Consider the following 19,011-nt stretch of genomic DNA (forward strand, 5'->3'; position numbering starts at 1 on the left):
GGCCTTCCAGGCTCACATTTGGTGTGAAAATTCGGAGGAGTGGAGTTTGCAGAGGAGCAGCAAAGAAGTTTCTTCCTTTGGATGAACTTTCTCTGGGCTCCTCTCTTTGGGATCACTCTCCCTGGAGATGGTGAGAGAAGGTGGCCTTGGCATTCCCAACTGTTGCCAAAGAGGAATCAAATGATTGTGTGACAGAAATATAGAAATGCATTAAAATTAAAATTGTGGTGATGGTTGCATAACTCCAGATTGACTAAAAATCATTGAATAGTAAACTATATTATGCAAATGATACCACAATAAAGCTCCAGCCAAAAAAGAGTGGGGGCTTAAGGGAGGAGTAGGGAAATAAAGGAACTCAGAGTTTGGAGAAAAGGGCCAAGGACGCCATGTACCTTTAGTTAGGGAAAAAAAATAATAATAATGCCTTTTAAGTCAACAGTTTATGGCCTCCAGTCCACCCACTAATAAGGAAGGAAGCTCCTCTGTGGATCACCCTCCAGGAACCAGGGGCTATGGAGACAGTCCCAGATTTGGCGGCCTTAGGCAGAGCCGCGTCAGTCAAGGACTGCCATTTGGTGGGTGGAGGCACTGGGAGCTCAGGCTGTGACAGGCCAGTTTCCTCAACTGGTGGAGAAGGGATGCCGAGTCTGGGGTACCCTGGATGCAAGTCTTTTGGGATTCTTACTAAGCAGGCTCTCATCACGACCCTCCGATGTGAAGGCATCAAGACTTCCCTAGGCCAGGGGCGGGTATGCAAGCTTGTGGGTCTGTGATAGAGCCTCAGTGGGAAGGATCGGGGTCTATGCCCCTTACCCCAGGTTCATCTCCATGTTTTGATGGTGGCAAGATGGCGATCATCATGGCACATGTAAGGGGATGAAGTTACCTTGGAGCACACCCCTCCCTGCACAGAACCCACCCAGAATTCATAATTGGGCTGCTGGGGACACAGAATATGGGGAACTGAAAAGTAGAACTTGGAAGGTTCTAAACGTACGAGATGATGCCAAAGGAAAGGACAGGGTCCCAGGAGATACCTGGTGATGCCACACTGGCAATTTCTAAAAGTATCCTGCCTTCTCTGCAGGGGGGGAAGAAGAATGTTTGCACAGTGCAGACTTCTTGTACCAAGAAAAAAAATGATCTCAACGCCCATTAACTGTGATAGGAGAGTTCTTGAAACTTCTGAATTCACAGAGGATGGACTCTGAACCACTGGAATGAAATTGCAAATCTCTATTTTTTTCTCTGCCCATGTACTTTTAGAACATTCTAACTCTTCAGTGTTCTCCAGCAGGTACCATCAATGTGCCTATTGGGAGCGGGGGTCCTCAAATTTGAGGGGGGCCCATGTCATCTGGAAGGCTCATTACACCCAGTTGGGGCCCTTCCCCTGAATCTCTGATTGAGTGGGTCTGAAGAGCAGCCCAAGAGTTTTCAACAGAGTTCCCTGGAGATGCTGCTCCCACTGGCCCAGAGAACTCATTTTGGGAATCAAGGGTCCAGAGTGATTCGCAAGACATGAATAAGTGTGGTCCTACCCCTTAATGTGTGAAAACTAGTGAAGTTGGAGATGTGGCTTGGTGGTACAGTTGCTTTCCTAGCATGCCCGAGGCCCTAGGTTCAATCCCTAACAACACACACACACACACACACACACACACACGCCTGGGAAACAGATTCATACCACAGGAGCATATGGTTCTGGGTATTCGCGCTGTTTGCGGGAGTTCTGTGTGCTTGCCCAGCACATCAGTTCACCCTTTGTGGGGGTTTTGGTTAAGCACCACTTCAACTCCGATTATCTGGTGAGGCCCTCTGACATGGGGCTAGGCAGATTAAGAAGAAAATAGGAAAGAGAACAAAATTTACATCTGTTCAGAGTTTAATTTCAGGTCCAGATCAAGGGGTTCATTTGGCCATCAGAAATTTTGATGGTGCACAGTGATGACGAAAGCGTAAATTTGGACTTAACATATGGATTCGATAACAAGTTTTGAGGCCGAGCACTGAGATCTCGTGCCTCTTTGTTTAACTTTGGCTCGTGTCTTTCACAATCACCAGGTGAAGTCTATTTTCTTTCATTACAAGGTTTGGTGGTCAGCAAGAAGGCTTCAGGGCAGCTACCCCTTCTACCCTGTCCATTGTATAAGTTAGGAACTGCCTTCGGGCCAACTAAGCAGTGACAACAATAGCCCAAGCAAATAGTGACCTTTGTTTTTGAGACTGGTAGAACTGGAAGTCATCTCTTGATTAGGCCATTAGGATCAGTGGTGCATCATCTGACCACAAATCTCCACCTGTGAGAAGGCGCCTGCCAGTCTGCCATCACCTATCTCCTATATAAACCACCCCTGCAAGATGGTTCCTTAGGTAAAAGAATCCCTGACATCTTCCACTTAGCTTAACTTAATAAAATTCGTTCATTCCCACCACTGTGCCTCTTGACTGATTGGCATTCATGGTGCAGCAAGCATACTGAGCTCGTGCAAAGTAACAGCTGGTTTGAATGGCCCAGATATTCTCAAATTTCCTCTCACTATTGGACCCAAATAATTATATATTCTTCCAGACATAGAGGAATCCATGTGCTTTTACTAAAAGCCAGAGAGGTTTCAGAACTCTTTAGTGGAGGGTCACAATGTTCCAGGAACTTGCAAGGAGATATGTAGGAAGGAGCTTCTCAAGATGAAGGTGAAGGCTACAGAAGCATCTTCACCCATAGGGGAAAGTTGCTGTTCCTCAATTCTCAGTTGACTTCAAGATGCCCATCTGTGCCTGCAAGTATGAAATATGGCCACAAGGTGGCAGTGCTCCCTCAGGTGAAATAGCTTCCATGGTCATGGGCCCTCCTTGGGGGTTCAAGGACGACTTTCACTTTCCACTAGACAGGAATCCATGGAGATGTATACAGAGTCCCTCAAACACTGCAGCAAAACTACCCTGTGTACAATCCTACCTGTTGCTTCGTGCAATGTAACCTGTTGTCAAATGTGGCACTTCACTGACATTTCCATGGAAAGCTGACCATTGTGGCCAGATGGCAGGGGACACCTGCATGTTTCTACCAATAATAGCTCTCAGTGCTTAAGGGCACTTGGCGTGGATAATTTAGTTCAACTCTTAGAACATTCCTTTGAGGTTCGGGCTGTTAGTATCCTCTCCCCGTTAAATGAAGAGACTCCTGCTCAGAGAATTCGAATAATTTGCACGCGCGCGAACACCCCCCCCCCCCCACACACACACTTGATGAAATTATCCCAGTTCTAAGTGCCCATTTCTGTACTGGATAGAGTAAATCTAGATGGTCAACAAAGAGGGACAATAAATAATTCAGTGCCTGGAAAAAGCAGAAGTTTCTCTCTCTCCCATTACAGTCCAAGGGTAGCATTTGAGGTCTGGGTTTTAAGCACTCATTTAGAGACTTCAGCTCTCTATCCTGTTACTGCCACCCCCAAGATCTTGTTGTCATGGGCATGGCTCAGTTTTCTATACCTTAGGAATTTATAAGGTCTAGTAAGCCGTGTTACAAAAAACATAAGTGGCTCCATTTCCTGGGGCCCCAATGGCAGTGGTTTCCCTGCATCAATTAAGACAGTTGTTAACCTATTAAAGCTTGGGAAACCATAATTCCAGGAGTTTTGCTGCTTCCATAAAAGCTGTTAAGGGAACAACTCCAAGTAAGCCAAAGGAATAGGCTGATAAGAGTTGATTGAGGGGGCTGGGATTGTGGCTCAGTGGCAGAGTATTTGCCTAGCACATGTGAGGCCCTGGGTTTGATCCTCAGCACCACATTCATAAAAGAATAAACGAATAAAGTTATTTTTTTAAAAAAAGTGTTGAGTTGCATGACTTCTCTCTTTGCATTTCCATACCTAGTTCACTCTTTCCTGTCGTTACAATAGCACAAACTATGGGAAGATGAATAGCTACAAGGAGAGATGGGAAGAACACAGAAGAACTACCTGATAGTCCTGGAAGGACCTTGTTATGGTTTGGATGCAAGGTGTCCCCCAAAAGCTCACGTGAGACAATGCATGAAGCTTCGGAGGAGACATGATCGGGTTACAGCCTTCACCTAATCAGTGGATTAATCCCTTATGGGATTAACTGAGGGGTAATTGGAGGCAGGTGGAGTGTGGCTGGAGGGCGTGATTCCTTGGGGGTGTGGCTATGGGGTACATATTTGAATCTGGCCAGTGGCGTCTCCGCTTCCTGGTCATCATGTGAGCTGCTTCCCTCTGCTACACTCTTCCACCATGATGTTCTTCCTCGCCTTAAGCCCCAAGGAATGAAACTGTCCATGGACTGAGACCTCTGAAACCGTGAGTCCCCAAATACAGTTTTTCTCCTTTACAATTGTTCTGGTTGGGTCTTTCAGTCACAGTAGCAAAAAAAGCTGCAGCACCACGTACAAACAAAGATGTTGTGTCCGCCGAAAAACTGGAAAAAAAAAAAAAACTGACTAAAACAGACCTCTAGCTGAACAAAATACCCCTAGATCTTAATGCAAGGATTCTGCACACTTCCTTGTTCCAACACCAATATCACGTGAATACTCACATTCCACAAATCCTGCATATCACTGGACTAGAATTGGTATGCATAAGGCCGGCTCAAAGGGACTGTGACCCCCATATAGACAAACACACAGGTACAAATAATCGACTTTGTTCAGATACCCTTAGCCCCATTGCCTGTGTCTCACTTTTCTTTGCTTCTCAAGGTCATGTAGCTCCTTGTACTCGTATTAGTTTATCTCTGAGCTGCAAGCCTTGCGGATTGACTGGATAAGATTCCTGTGGCTGATGAATATGTCTGTCATGTCATTCAGTTCTGTTAATCTGGGCTGGTCTGGATTGACGGCATGCTAACCTAATCCAGACCCACCTGGAGCTGCGGGAGGCATTAAATAAAGAGAAATGATGTTCTTTAACCATGGGTTCCTGAGTGGTTTCTGAAGGAATGCACCAGCCTACCTGTAATAATAATTGGGTTTATGATATGGTTTTGGTGGAGCCTGGAGACTTTTGACATTTGAAGCTGACCACTATAAGAACCTCCCATCAGGGCTGGGGATGTGGCTCAAGCGGTAATGTGCTTGCCTGGCATGCGCAGGGCGCTGGGTTCGATCCTCAGCACCACATAAAAACAAAATGAAGATGTTGTGTCCACCGAAAACTAAAAAATAAATATTAAAATATTCTCTCTCTCTTTAAACAAAACAACAAAAAAAAGAAACTCATCACAAGTAAACTTTAGGTTTCTAGTATTTAGGTACTTTTCATGCACTGGTGGTTCGGAGACCTGGAAACCCATGTGGCTCAGCGATGGAAAGACAAAGAAGTTGGGGCCTGAGACCCGCAGACCTCTTCCAACGCACATCTCTCTGTTGTGACTGCTGAATTTTAAGCTTTGCTTGTAATACAGCTGTCTGAGTAGACACTACCTGAGCCCTGTGTACTTCTGATAATTAATGTGCAGTCCAAGCACATCTTCTTCACAAATCTTTACAATCTTTTTTGGGGGGGGCAGGGTGAGGGGAGTACCAGGGATTGAACTCAGGGGCACTCAACCACTGAGCCACTCCCCAACCCTATTTTATATTTTATTTAGAAACAGGATCTCGCTGAGTTACTTAGTGCCTCACTTTTGGTGAGGCTGGCTTTGCCTCGAAATCCTCCTGTCTCAGCCTCTCCCACTGCTGGGATTACAGGGGTGCACAACTGTGCCCGGCAACCTTCACAAACTTAAAGCCATCTAAATTATCTGTTTGCTATGTGAACTTGGTCCTTGGCCATCAGTCTGGTTAACTGGAGAGATTAACAGGCTGTTATGAAAGGAATGATGAGAGATGATAACTACAACCCTCTGTACTCCATAAACATTGCAAAAGAAATTTCAGGTTATCGCCCCTAGCTGTGTGCAAGATGTAAACAGCAGAAAGCTCACTCTGGGCAGACAGAAGAAGTGAGGTCTGAGCAGGTTGAGGCGTGTGGGTTGTCTTGTAGCATCAGATTCTTTTTTCCAAGCTTCATCATTGCAGACTTGAGTCAATTCTGAATCTACAGCAAGAAGAGCAAGAGTGTGTAGGAATTTGCTCAAGGGGTTCAGAGGAAAGCATAACATCCTAGGAACTCATTTTAAATGAGTCCTGGGTTTCAGAGGAGTGAGTAAGACATAATCATGGTCCAGCTCTCAGAGGAGGAAGGCAGATGTAAAAAGGGACAAGCACCCAGGACAGGGCCATGTGGATGAGAAAGGAACTGGAGGTTTACACCCACATGCATGGAGCTCCAGATGTTTATAGGCAGCCACAGGAGGAGAGAGGCATCATCCCATGTCAAGGAGGACCCATCTGGGAAAGACAAAATGCCAGCACTGAGCTTCTTCCCAGTCCATTTCATGATCATATGGCTCAAGTAAGTTCCCACCTTATCTCCTCCACTCCCAATTTGGCTGAAGAAGACAAAGTTGTGATCTTCCATTATGAACTGAATATTTGCATACATAACACCCAGCTTTATAAGCTGAGGCCTAATCTCCAATCTGGTGGTTTCAGGCGGGTCATTGAGGCAGTGACTAGGTCTTAAGGATGCCCCCCCCCCATGAATGAGATTAATGCTCTTATAAGAGATCCAAAGAGATCCCTTGCACCCTCCACCATGTGAGGACACTATACGCAGTCAGCCCTCTATGAACCAGGAAGCAGGCATCCACCAGACATCAAATTTACCACTGAATTAGTCTTGGATTTCCAGGTTCCCAAATGGTACAAAATAAATTTTGTTGTTGATGAGCCCCCCAAGTTGAAGGTACTTAATTATGGCAACCTGAACTAAGACCTACCCCATGAGTTCTGCCTTTTCGGTGTGTTCAAACGTCCTTGCTCACCCTCAAGAACAAAGTGCATGACTTTCCATGTCTCTGTCCCATTCGTCCCAGACAGAATCTGGCATGCAGGAGCTACTTGGTGTCCAGGAAAGACATGATGTCTCTTTACTTAGATTCTGCCTGCTCTTCACTACCACCCCAAGCAGGTACACATAAAGCAAATGCACCTGGGGCTTCACAGTCACAGGCCTAGGGGCTTCTAGAGCAAGGGAAGGATGCTCAGTACCTTTCCTATGGGGGCTGGCAGGGCACGACTTTTCTTCCCTGTCACCTTCGTTCCCTCTTCAATATAGGCTATTAAGACTGCTGCTGCTTCTTCCTCTGTGTGTGTGTGTGTGTGTGTGTGTGTGTGTGTGTGTACACATTTTTTAATGTGTTGCTGAGGATCAAAGCCAGTGCCTCACATGTGCTAGCACCATGTAAAAGTAAATAAAATAAAGGTATTGGTCCATCTTAAACTAAAAAAAAAAAAAAAAAAAAAAAAAGTGTGGGGGTTTTAAAAAATAATAAGTTAAGGTCAGGCTTTCATTCCCTGTTTGTCTCCTTCTACCTGTCCTCATTTCTTCTCTCCTGCCTCCGAAGGCCCACTCATTATTCTCTCGTTGAATGACTGCTCAGCCACTAGGCTTGGCACAGCAGAAGGGGGGGACTTTGGAGGGGAAAACCACGGTGTGGGACGGTTGGGAAGAGAAGGTGCAGAAGTTGCCTCCCGCCTGTGACCACTGGCTGGTTGGGTCAGCAGAGGTGGGTGGAAGAATCCAGGCAAAGGTCAAGAACGGAGCTGCAGTGCAGCCCAGGTGGGGGAGGCGGCTGGATCTGGCCTAATCTTCTCCTCAAGGACTCCCCGGGCCACGGAGTTGCTGGGGCCTGAGTCCCTCAATAGCAGGAGCCTGTTGTCGCCGCCACGTTTAGTCTGCAGAGGAAGAGCGAGGCCAAGGGAAAAGACCGCGACCACAGGCAGTCACATAAGGGACGTGCCCACTCCCTACCTGTGCCCCCAAGTGGCGCGATCGCAGAGGAAAGCGCGGGCTGGTGAGCCCGAGGACCACGCCCCTCCCTTAAAGGTACAAATCGAGACTGTTCTGGGTGGGGTACTTGGGAGCAGTAGATGGAATCCGGCTTGACTGTGAGATGGGCTTTTAAATTCAGGCAGTTTCAAATCTTAAGATCTGGAATGAACAGCTTTAATAACGGAGTGACTCAAAAGTTAGGAACTCGGACTGCAACAGCTTGGGGGAGCCTGCCCTCTAGCGGGGGAGGAGAGGTTGCACGGGTTGGGTTGGTCTGCCCTTCTCCCCGCAGCCCCAGGGCATGTTACCCTCCAGGGCTCTTGGAGGTAACTCCAGTCAAGTTCAGGGTCTACAACTGCAAGGAGGGCACTGGATGCATGCCTCGAGTTTGCGTGGTGCCACGCAAGTTGAAGGTGTGGCAGCCACCTGGGGGAGCCTTCTCTGGGTACTGGGAGGCCGGGGCCTTCTAAGCAAAGTCACCTGCCTGGTGCAGGATTTAGGGCACCAGGTGAGCTGGTTCTCTACCTTAGGAAAGCGCCTTGGGCTAACACTGTGCAGAGAGAGCTCTGACCAGCACAAGAAAATCAGAGGCCTGGGTAGTGTGCCTGCCAAGCTAGTAACCTGAGCCCTTGCCCCAGCAGGTTTGACAGCTCAGGAGTTGGTAGGGGGTAAGTGTAAATGTGTGTGTGACTGACAAGCAGATCGTTCTGGTCTAATGCTCTTGGCAGGAGCAGCCTTGTGGGGAAGGATTGAAAGAACACAAACATGAGCCCTTCCCCCAATCTCCTCTCCCTTCAAGCTCTGCCTCCAGAATACCCAATCCTCTGCCCACAGAACTTAGCAGATGAGCCTGTTCCCAAGGAAAGGCAAAGGCAAAGGCACCCTCAGGCCAGCCTTGGTAGCAGTCCCTCAGGTCTGACCCGATCTTGCTGACGACTTGTCCTGCCCTTGGATGCAGAGGTTCATCCGATAGCATCACCTCTGGGACCCTGGCATCTCAAACCCCTGCTCAAGAAAACACAGCTGCAGGCCGAAGGATGGGGCTGCAGAAAAAGGGGATTCGTGGTGGGTTTTCAGTTAGGAAAGTGTCTGGCACTAACTCTTGCCTCTTGAGTTCTGAAGGTTCACACCTCCTGGCTCTCCTTTCTCCCTGGTCACTCTTTCTCAGTGTCCCTCATTGTCTCCTTCTCCTTTTCTCCCATTTCTTCTAAGTAAGGGTTAGGGATTTTTCCCCTAAGCAAAATGGGAGTTTGTGTGACTCATTCCAGACCATTCTCTCTGTACAGTCTGTGCAGGGGACTCATCCTTTCTCATTCTCTGAAGTATCTCTACATACTAGTGACCCTTAAATTCATTATCTCTAGCCCCAAACTCTCGTCTTTTATATTCACCTGACTACTCTAGACCTTTGTTTCTCATGAGCACCTCAAATTCAATATCCTTTAAACTGAACTTGTACTTGTCCTCTAATAAATCCTACTGATTCTAGTCCCAAAATATATATCAAATCTATTTATCTTTTCTCCATCTCTTCTACTTCCTCCCTCACCTAAACCAACAGTATCCCTCCCACTAAACTGGCCCTGCCCACTTCTTTCCTGACACTGTCTCTTAAATTGACCCTAAATTCATTGTTACTACAACAACCTGAGTGATCTGGTTAAACTACTAATCAAATCATTTTAGTTTCCTAAACCCCTCAATGGCTGCTTATTGTTTTCAGAATGAAAGCTAATACTATGGTTGCCTATGAGTCCCTTAGAAACCTGGACTGTTATCTACTTGGCCCTTAGCAATCTACCTGTATTAACTTGTAGTGCTGCTCAGCCATGTTTCTATTTCTTCTGTCCTTCCAGGCACATGGGATGACTATACTTCCTCATACAGACATGACTGTTTAGGAGAATGAAATGTGAGCAAAAGTGATTTGAGATCCAGTATATAACTTTTAATGTACTTTCTCCTCCTGCTATGCTGATTAGGGAAACCATTGAGATGGTGGTGCCAGAAGAGTGGAGATAAAATGTGGAAATGTGAGTTGCTGATAACACTGTACATGGAGAAAAGCTGCCCTAGAAGTTTGCCCACTGCATACAGTAGACTTTTCATAAGTGAAAAATATTGTGAGATTTGGGGTTGCTTGTTACTGAAGCAAAACATAGCCTGTCCTGATTGATACATTGCCTTAGCATCTGTTCCTGCCCTTGTTTACTGTACTAGAATCACACCAGCCTTCTTTCAGCTCCTCAAACAAAGCAGGATTTTTTGTCCTTCAGGGTCATTACACATCCTGTTCTTTCTCCTTAGAATGATCTTACTTCTACTAGTTGTTCCACTTTTTACTCCTAACCGAGAATTCATTAAAGAAAAAATAATCAAATCCTGAAAGAATCTATAAATTAAGGAGAATAGAGAGATTGGTGCCATTGATCAGGAGGGTAAGAAGGGACATGGTTCTGATTTTCTAACTCATTCATTTGAACATTTACCAAACACCCTCTCCATGTGCTGGAGCAATAAGAAAAATGAGGCATTCTTCTTGACCTAAAGGAGCTCATAGACTTCTATGAGCTAGGACATCCCAAAACTATAGGAGGAATGGGGGAGGAAGACACAGGAAGTCAATGCTAATTGTCACGAATGCGGAAGAAGTAAAAGAGAAGAAAAATTTTATTTTTTTTAATTTTTTTTAAGAGAGAGTGAGAGAGGAGAGAGAGAGAATTTTTAATATATTTTTTTTTTTTTTTTTTAGTTTTCGGCAGACACAACATCTTTGTTTGTATGTGGTGCTAAGGATTGAACCCGGGCCGCACGCATTCCAGGCGAGCGGGCTACCACTTGAGCCTCATCCCCAGCCCAGAGAGAAGAAAAATTTTAAAGAAGTCATTGAATTTGGGCAGAAGCTCATGGCTAAAGATCTTCAGAACAAAAGCAGTCTGCAGGAGGTTGATGGCTGAGAGAGAAGTGGAGAGAGAGATGTAATGAACTTAAAATATAACAACCCCTGCCTCTTATTGAGAATGCCAGGAACTCTTGCACACATCATTTTCTTTCTTTCTTTTTTGGGGGGTACTGGGGATTGAACTCAGGGGTACTTGACCACTGAGCCAAATCCCCAGCCCTATTTTGTATTTTGTTTAGAGACAGGGTCTCACTGAGTTGCTTAGCACCTTGCTTAAGCTGAGGCTGGCTTTGAACTCATGATTCTCCTTCCTCAGCTTCCCGAGCCGCTGGGATTACAGGCATGTGCCATCATGCCCAGGTGAACACATTATTTTCAATCTTTCAAAAGTGAGCATTTTCTCTCTTGTTTTTACAGAAACTGAAATTGAGAGATTTAAGTGGTCCAAATCCTACATCAAGAGCAGCTGTTTTAAAACCCAGTGTGCTGACTCCACACCCATGAAGTCTCCATCATCCTGTATGCAGAACAGAGGTGTCCTGCACGTACTGCCAGACCTGCAGGAGCCTTTGGAACAATGAGGAGAGAAAAATTAAAAAAAAAAAATAATAAACTAAGAGAGGTTGCCTGAGAGACCCTTTTTAAAACAAAAGCAAAGGACAAAGTTTTGTTTTGTTTTTGTTTTTGTTTTTGTTTTAAAAGAAAAACCTGGGCTGGGGCTGTAGCTTAGTGGTAGAGCAGTTACCTGGCATGTGTGAGGCACTGAGTTCTATCCTCAGGACCACATAGAAATGAAGAAATAAAATGGGGGCATTCTGTCCATCTACAACTACAAAGAAATTTTAAAAAGAAAGAATGTTTCCTTCATTTTCACTAGAGTATAAGAAACAACTATATCTTACTAATCACAATGAGTCCTCAAATTGGAGTTCATTTCTGGGTCGTCCAGGAGCAGGTGCATAGAGAGAGAATCTGAGAAGAGAGAAAATCACCTTAGGAGTGTTTAAATGTCATTGATGAAGTTAAACAGTGACGATTCACATCACCCACAGCACCTACTTGACTCTTAGGTTTAAAAACGCGTATTGGACCTAAGGAAGGACATGAGGGATCCAAGTTAAGCTAAAAATGGGGCAGACTGTGGAAAATTTTTCCAAGAAAGATTCTTCATTTTTTTTTGTTGTTTTTTCTCAGTCTTCTATAACTATATATTTTCAATAATTGGAAGTCTTTAATATGCAGCTAATTTGCAGGGAGAGAAGAGAGAAAGATGAAAAAAGGAAGAGAGGAAAGGATGGAAGGAACTTAGTCTGTGACGAGGCTGGCGTGTCTCAGTGACAGGTGACAGATGGCCACCTTTCCTAAGGACCCCTTAAACACACAAAATGGTCAGTTTGGCCCTGATCTGACCCTGTTTACTCAGGGCGACCATATCCTATGGGAGGCTACAAATGAAATTGTGTGGCTGCTACAAATGGGTGTAATGACTTCTAAGTGACACGGCCCCCAAGATATCGCAGTCAGGAAAAGGTTCTGGACGCTCAGACTCTTATTATTCAGAATATATTGCGGGAGGAGTCAGAAAATATTGAAAACAAGATTGTCTATGCCCCTTGACATATGGGGAATACTCGGGTACTCCATTGGCTAAAGTCCTCACTCTGTTTCAGAATTCTCCTTTTTCAGGGTGTCCTACCGGATCCCCCAAAGAATGGACATCCAGGGCACCATAGTGAACTCTTCTTACAGAAGCAGATGCTTGATCCAACAGTACTATCTGATCCTAAATGGTGAGCAGTCTGACCTCTTGGTGTTTTGAAGGTCAAGATCATTCATGTTCCCACTATGAAGTTCATTTCCCGCAGTTCTTACATTTGGGATAGTTCCAGCTGTTGCTGGGAGCTAGAGGCTCTGCCTTGCTGGCTTTCTGATGAGACAGGTCTGTGTGGCTCAGCAGAAAACTTCAGGTTGGGCCATATAAGCCCAGGTTCCGGGCAGCTTCGGAAATCCTGGGAGTTTTCCTCCGGGGAAACGGATAGTAAGCAGGTCTGCCAGACCTGTGGGAGTCCTTTATGGAAGGAAGAAACCGAAGGTCGGTTTTTAAGCTGGGTCCCACGATCTTTGTTGGAGAACCGCCCACCTGACATTGACCCTGGGCTGTCTCTGGGAGCTTGGTTCCTTGCAGAGTCGGGTGACTGTTTTCAAACAAGTGTGGGTCTCCTTCTGGTCGGAGCCTTTGGTCAGACCCCACAGGCTGGCCCTTGGGCTTCACTTGGCTGGTTTCATGGTGGAAGGTTTGGACTAAGCGATGCATCTCTAGGTGCGTGTGCCACGGAGACTCGGGAGTCTGAAGACGGCTTCGGTCGGCTTCTTCCAGAACCCCCTCCACCTCAGGATCTGCCTCTTCCAGGGAGAGGGAGCTCCTTGGCTCCTTATTGATCCAAACAGGACTGATCATGGATCCAGCAGCATTACGCGTGTGTCCGCCTGAGAAAAGAAGGCGTCAGCAGCGTCATCACGGGAAGATACACAGGCAGCTCTCTCATCTAGGGGGCTCAGAGCTTTCAGGATAAAGAAAGGCCATACCCAGAATGTCCAGTGCACGGGTGCAGATACACAGAGACACACATGGTCCCCCTTGCTCAGGCACACATGAACCCCCACCCAAGGCACACATACTCACATACAATTACATCGTTATCCAATAAATAGTCATTGAGGACTGAATGTGTGCCAGGCCTCGTTTTTTCTAGGTCCCAGGAATATAGCAGGGAACATTGAGAAAAAAACTCACACCTTCATCTGGATTTGTCCTAATTATGGAAAAACTCAAGCATAGTGGAGGGTTAAAAGTGAAGGGTGTGAGCTCTGGGAAGACAGATGGGAATCAGCATTTGAGGTCAGAAAAATAGTAGGAGCAAGAGATAACACATATGCTGCTGTAATTTGGCTTTGGAGTGTCCTCCAAATGTCCCTGTGTTAGAGGGTTGGCTCCCAACATGTGGTGCTATGGGAAGATGGTGGAATCTTTAAAAGGTGAAGCACTTTTAAAGGAAGGAAGTTGGGCCATTGGGCTGCCCTTGAAGGGACTACTGGGGCAGCAGCCTCTTTCTCTCTTTTGGTTTACCAGCTACCATTAAGTGAGTAACCTTTTCCACCACACACTTTCATCATGATGATATTGCCACAGGTCCAAAGCAATGACTGTGGATTGAACCGATGAAACTGTGAGCCAAAATAAGTCTTTCCTCCTTTTAAGTTGATTTTCTCAGGCATTTTGTCATAGTAGCAGCACACTGACTCACACACTCACATGCATGTAGATACATTTACACTCTCTGGGGGAAAAGGTTATTTCTATTTATTTTTTTATTTTTCACAGTGCTAGGGATCAAATCCAGGGCCTTGTACTCTTGCTAGACAAGTACTCTACCACTGAGGTACAACCCAGTCCTTTTTATATGAGTTAGAGTCTCACTAAGTTGCCCAGGCTAGCCTTGAACTTGTGATCCTCCTGCCTCAGCATCCCAAGTAGCTGGTATTACAGGTGTGTACCACCATGTCTGATAGAAATTTATGGGGTTTGTATCTTTCCTGAGATTCTGATAATGAGTTTACAGAGGAAGGAGGAGCCGTGTTCTGAGAGAACTGGCCATTGTCCTTCTCCTAGACTACAGACACTGTTTGGGGAAGACACCTGAGCAGCTTTGCTTTTCCAAACTGGTTTCAGAGGTGAAGATGCAGACTGATGTCTCCCTTCTTTCTCAGGAATATTACTATTACTTTTGGGGATGGGCAGTTACCAGGGATTGAACCCACGGGCACTTAAACACTGAGCCACATCCCCAGCCTGTTTTTGTATTTTATTTACAGACAGGGTCTCAGTGAGTTGCTTAGAGCCTTGATAAATTGCTGAGGCTGGCTTTGAACTCCTGATCCTCCTGCCTCATCCTCCTGAGCTGCTGGGATTACAGGCATGCGCCACCACGCCTGGCCCCGATTCTAGGAGTCCCAAAGAAATGGAAGGAACAGAAGATAGAGGCATTTATCTCTAGAGAAGCCACAGTCCCGCCTGCAGAATTCTACTTAGAGACAGGGTCTCACTGAGTTGCTTAGTGCCTCGCCACTGCTGAGGCTAGCTTTGAACTCACGACCTCCTGCCTCAGCCCCCTGAACCTCTGGGATTACAGGCATGTGCCACCAAGCCGGGCAGCAGCTGCACTATATTCTTAAAGTGACAAGCATGAAAACCTTTACAGATATTCTGAAGGCTATGTGCTTATGGGAGAACAAGGAAGGACGAGGATATAATGGGAGAAGCTAGGAACTGGTCTCCAGCAGGAAAGGGCCCATGGTAGACAGGCAGGTCTTCAGAGGAGGACCTGCTGAACTGTCCATCCCAGCCTGCAGTCCAAAGTGGACAAAGGAGAGAATGTAGCATAGCCAAACCCCTGGACTTGACCCCAGAGCAGAACCTCTGTTGCAATTTCCCCCATACTTTCGAAATAGTGCTGCTTCTGCTCTGTCCAAGCAAAAAAAGAATTAAGGCAATTGAAGAACATAGAATAATTTCATACCATTTTTGTTCTTTAAATCTGTTTTGTCTGGGTCTGCAGGGGACTGGGAATGGCAAACTTGGGCTCTGCTCTAAGACCTCATGCATGACCGCCACTTCATTATACCGCATGCTACCTGTCACGATTACGTAAAGGTTGTAGCACCACAAACTGCTACAAGTGTCCTGAGAGACCCTGACCTGCCTGGGGGACCTGAGCACTCTTTGCATTAACCTGCCATGAAGTATCACATGGTCGTGTTGGAAAAGGAAGCACTGTTACCAAGTGCAGGAGAAAGGACCAGCAGGGAGGGTGGGGCCGGGGAGGGTGGATTCTATGGGAAATGACAAGTATGAGGTATTTTTAATATTTTTGAATCATGCCCTTAAGAAATTGGATTTGTGAGTCTGAGTTGCAGGTGTGTTAAACACGGTTTTCATTGCATGTGGGTGTAATTTAGTAAATGTCTGCTGAATGCCTGAAGGTATACTCCTGGGAGTGCGATAGGGCATTAGAATTTTGCAGCTTATGCCCTGCTGAGGTGGGGCCTTTGGCTGTGCCAGTTCCATCCAGATGGATCCCACTGGTTGGCAACAGCCCGAGTAGTGAGAGCTGGGCTCCTTCCGTTCAGAAGTGCCCTATTTGTCTCCCAAACTTTCCTTTTGGAGAGCCTTCTTTTGAAGGGCACTTCCTGGCCTGGACAATGAGGTCCCTCTGGGCCCTGATTCCTTCTTAGGCTGACTTGACAAAAGGGAGAGCACTCCAGCTTTGTTCTGCTCTCCTTTCTTTCTCCCCACTGAACTGAACTAATACCCGCAGAAACGCTGAGGGTGTGACTGTGACCTTTCAGAGGCTCTTCCCTCCTCCCTTGGCCTGTTCCACTCTGTTGGAGGATGAAGGGCTGGGATTTGTCAACCACTTACTTTCTGGGCCTCTGTGTCCTTAACTTCATCCTGGAATGAAATCTGAGTTCCTAAAGGGGCTGGGGAGGGGGCTTTGTGCCTGATCATACTGCCCTGGCTGCTGTTTGAGGCTAGAAGAGCCTGGGGGTGCTTCATGGCCCCCGAGTCCTGTACTTCCTCTGGCCCAGGATTGTGGGAATACCATGTCTTCTTTCTCCAGAGCCAGTTTCTTGGGTCTGCAGTTGGTACCTCTGTTAAATCCAGGCAGGAAGCAGAGTGTCTGTCACCCCAGCTGGCTGAGCAAGGGGACACACCTGGTTCACCAGGCTGACCAGTCTAGCAAGCTCAGTACCCAGGTGCACAGGCCAGGAACTGCTCTACTGGTCAGATGCCTGGCTGAGGCCCTTGGCTTACTTGGCCTGGGGGAAGATGGTGTGGAGCTGTCCTGCTCAGGTCTCCCCTGATCTGGGTCTGACTCTGCTGTTCTCTAGTAAGAGACTGGCAGAGCATGGCCCTGCCCTCCATTTTGCCCACAGACAAGTCCTCCTCCCCCAGCACTTGCCCAGCTTTACCTTTGGGGAGCACCAGGAGGTGGATCTGGGTCCTCTGCTGCCTCTTCAGGCCTTCATACTGGGCTCGCAGGAGCTGGATGCTGACAGGGGGTCCTTGCCCCGGGGCCTGAGTGCAGGAGGAGCCTTCAGCCATGAAGCAGGACCCCGGGTGCCCAAAGCCGAGCAGGGCAGGCCACGGGCAGGCCAATCCCTTCATCCGGATCCGGGAGAAAAACAAACACTGTGGGGTGAGGCAGGGGGAAGGGGAGGGGGAGAGAGGGAGGGGGATAGGCAGAGGGGGGCGGTGGGTGCAAAGGGAGGGTGGAGAGCAGAGCAGGAAGTGAGGAGAGAAGGTGGAAGGAGAAAGGGGAGGAGAGAAATGAAGGGAAGGAAAAGGTAGAGAGGGGGAAAAACTGAAGGGAGGGGATAAGGAGGGAGGTTGGAGGTGGGAAGAAAGAGGAGAAAGAGAAGTCCTAGTGAGAAGGAAGATTTGGAGAGGGGAAAGGAAAGGGGAGGAGGAAGGAGGTGATGGTGACCAGGAGGGATTGATGGGGCGAGAGAAGAACAGGAAGATGGTGCAGGCAGGAAGCAGGGACGAGGGGTGGGGATGAAGGGAAAGGCAGGCACAGCTGCTGGGGTCCTCTGTGAGGCCCAGGAGGTCTCTTACTCCAAGTCCTCCACTGCTTGATCCTGAAGTTTAGAATCCAATTCCAAGAGCTATAGGGAGCTCCCCCATTTCCTGCAGCGCTGGAGCCCGAACTGAGGAACGCAGGTACCTGCCCAGCTCACACACCTCGGGCTGGACACAGGTTTTGTTGGCTCATCAAAACCTGCTGGCTTCGTTTGCAGCTGTCAAAAGCAACACCACACCAGGCGCAATGGTGCACTCCTGTAATCCCAGCTGCTCTGGAGGCTGAGGCCGGAGGATGGGGAGTTCGAAGCCAGCCTCAGCAACATCGAGGCGCTAAGCAACTCAGGGAGACCCTGTCTCTAAATAAAATACAAAATAGGGCTGAGGATGTGGCTCAGTGGTCGAGTGACTCTGAGTTCAGTCCCCGGTACCAAAAATAAATAAATAAATAAAAATTAAAAATAACAAAGCAACTCGGCAGCAGCCCCACAGAGCTAGTGCTGGAGATGCTGCACTGTGGCTGTGTATTAGGGGAATTCACAGCAAAGACCAACGTAAGATCTCATGTCAGATCCTGACACACACCCTGGGCAAAAGCCCAGCCCCAAAGTCTGCCAAGGGACAGAGCCCAGGGGAGCCCTGGCCTTGAGCCAGCCCCACCCCTTTGTCATTCGATGCAGCCTCTGTGGTCTTGGTCTTTGCCAACCAAGCAGTACATTGGTGTTTCTCTCACTCACAGCCAGGTGCCACCTCACGCTCTGCTTGCCAGCTCCACCATCCCTACATCCTCTTCGAATGCCAGATGGCCCCTCTGTGTTACCTCAGCTGTGACCTATCCTGTTCCACTTGGTCAACTAAGTCCTTTTCTGTCTTCTTCTAATATGATGCTCACAGATTGCCAGTTACCCAATATCCTTGCAGAGACAAGGCAAAGGGAACAGGACACTTTCCTGTTCAGAGATGAGACAGACAGGATCCAGCAGGGACCGGGGAGATGGAGGGCAAATCTTCATTGGATGACATATTTGTTTCCTGGGGCTGTCATAACAAAGGCCCACAACCTGGGTGGCTTTAGCAATAGATTTTTCTTTTTGTCCCCCAGTTCTGGAGGCTGCAAGTCTAAGATCAAGGCGTCGGCAGGTTCAGTTCCTTCTGGGGGCTTGGAGGGAGACTCTGTTCTGTGCCTCCTACTTCAGGTGGTGGACTGCCAGTCCTTGGGGCTGTTGACTTATAAAAGAGTCACCTGATCTTTGTCTTCACATGATGTTCTCCCTGCGTGTCTTAGTGTCCCAATTTCTTCTTTTTTATAAGGTCACCAGTCATTGGATTAGGGCCCAGCTTAATGACCTCATCTTAACTTAGAACTAATGAAATTTACAATGAACTTATTTCCAAATAAGGTCATGCCGTGAGATTCCAGGAGGACACGGGAACCAGGAGGACACAATTTGGCTCATGTTAGGTAGAAGGATGACAGTCCCTTCACGGAGATAGGCTCAGGGGAGGAGCAGGTTAGGGGAAGCAAGAAGAAGGGGATTTGTTTTAGATGGTATATTTGAGGT

At 47.3% G+C, this 19,011-nt stretch overlaps 1 protein-coding gene and 2 long non-coding RNA genes across 4 annotated transcripts; 1 reads left to right on the top strand and 2 right to left on the bottom strand.

The window, feature by feature from the left end:
- Nucleotides 1-2,578: 2,578 nt before the first annotated feature.
- Nucleotides 2,579-6,204, bottom strand: LOC144377325 (uncharacterized). The gene is made up of 2 exons (XR_013438218.1): nt 5,956-6,204; nt 2,579-4,446 (listed from the first exon to the last, which is right to left on the bottom strand). It is a non-coding gene; the product is annotated as an uncharacterized LOC144377325 (long non-coding RNA).
- Nucleotides 6,205-7,494: 1,290 nt separating this feature from the next.
- On the top strand, nt 7,495-13,531 carry LOC144377326 (uncharacterized). 2 transcript variants are annotated; one of them, XR_013438220.1, is made up of 6 exons: nt 7,495-7,961; nt 9,890-9,940; nt 10,660-10,885; nt 11,227-12,150; nt 12,496-12,599; nt 13,130-13,531. It is a non-coding gene; the product is annotated as an uncharacterized LOC144377326 (long non-coding RNA). The 2 variants fall into 2 exon arrangements; XR_013438219.1 differs by having other exon boundaries at nt 7,496-7,961; nt 11,227-12,599.
- On the bottom strand, nt 12,357-17,515 carry C4H9orf152 (chromosome 4 C9orf152 homolog). The gene is made up of 2 exons (XM_005329757.4): nt 16,840-17,515; nt 12,357-13,296 (listed from the first exon to the last, which is right to left on the bottom strand). Exons 1-2 carry the CDS (start codon nt 17,033-17,035, stop codon nt 12,773-12,775), a joined length of 720 nt encoding a protein of 239 aa, XP_005329814.2. The 5' UTR covers nt 17,036-17,515; the 3' UTR covers nt 12,357-12,772.
- Between the last annotated feature and the right edge of the window lie 1,496 nt (nt 17,516-19,011).

This window comes from Ictidomys tridecemlineatus, chromosome 4 (assembly GCF_052094955.1).
Source record: "Ictidomys tridecemlineatus isolate mIctTri1 chromosome 4, mIctTri1.hap1, whole genome shotgun sequence".
NCBI lineage: Eukaryota > Metazoa > Chordata > Mammalia > Rodentia > Sciuridae > Ictidomys > Ictidomys tridecemlineatus.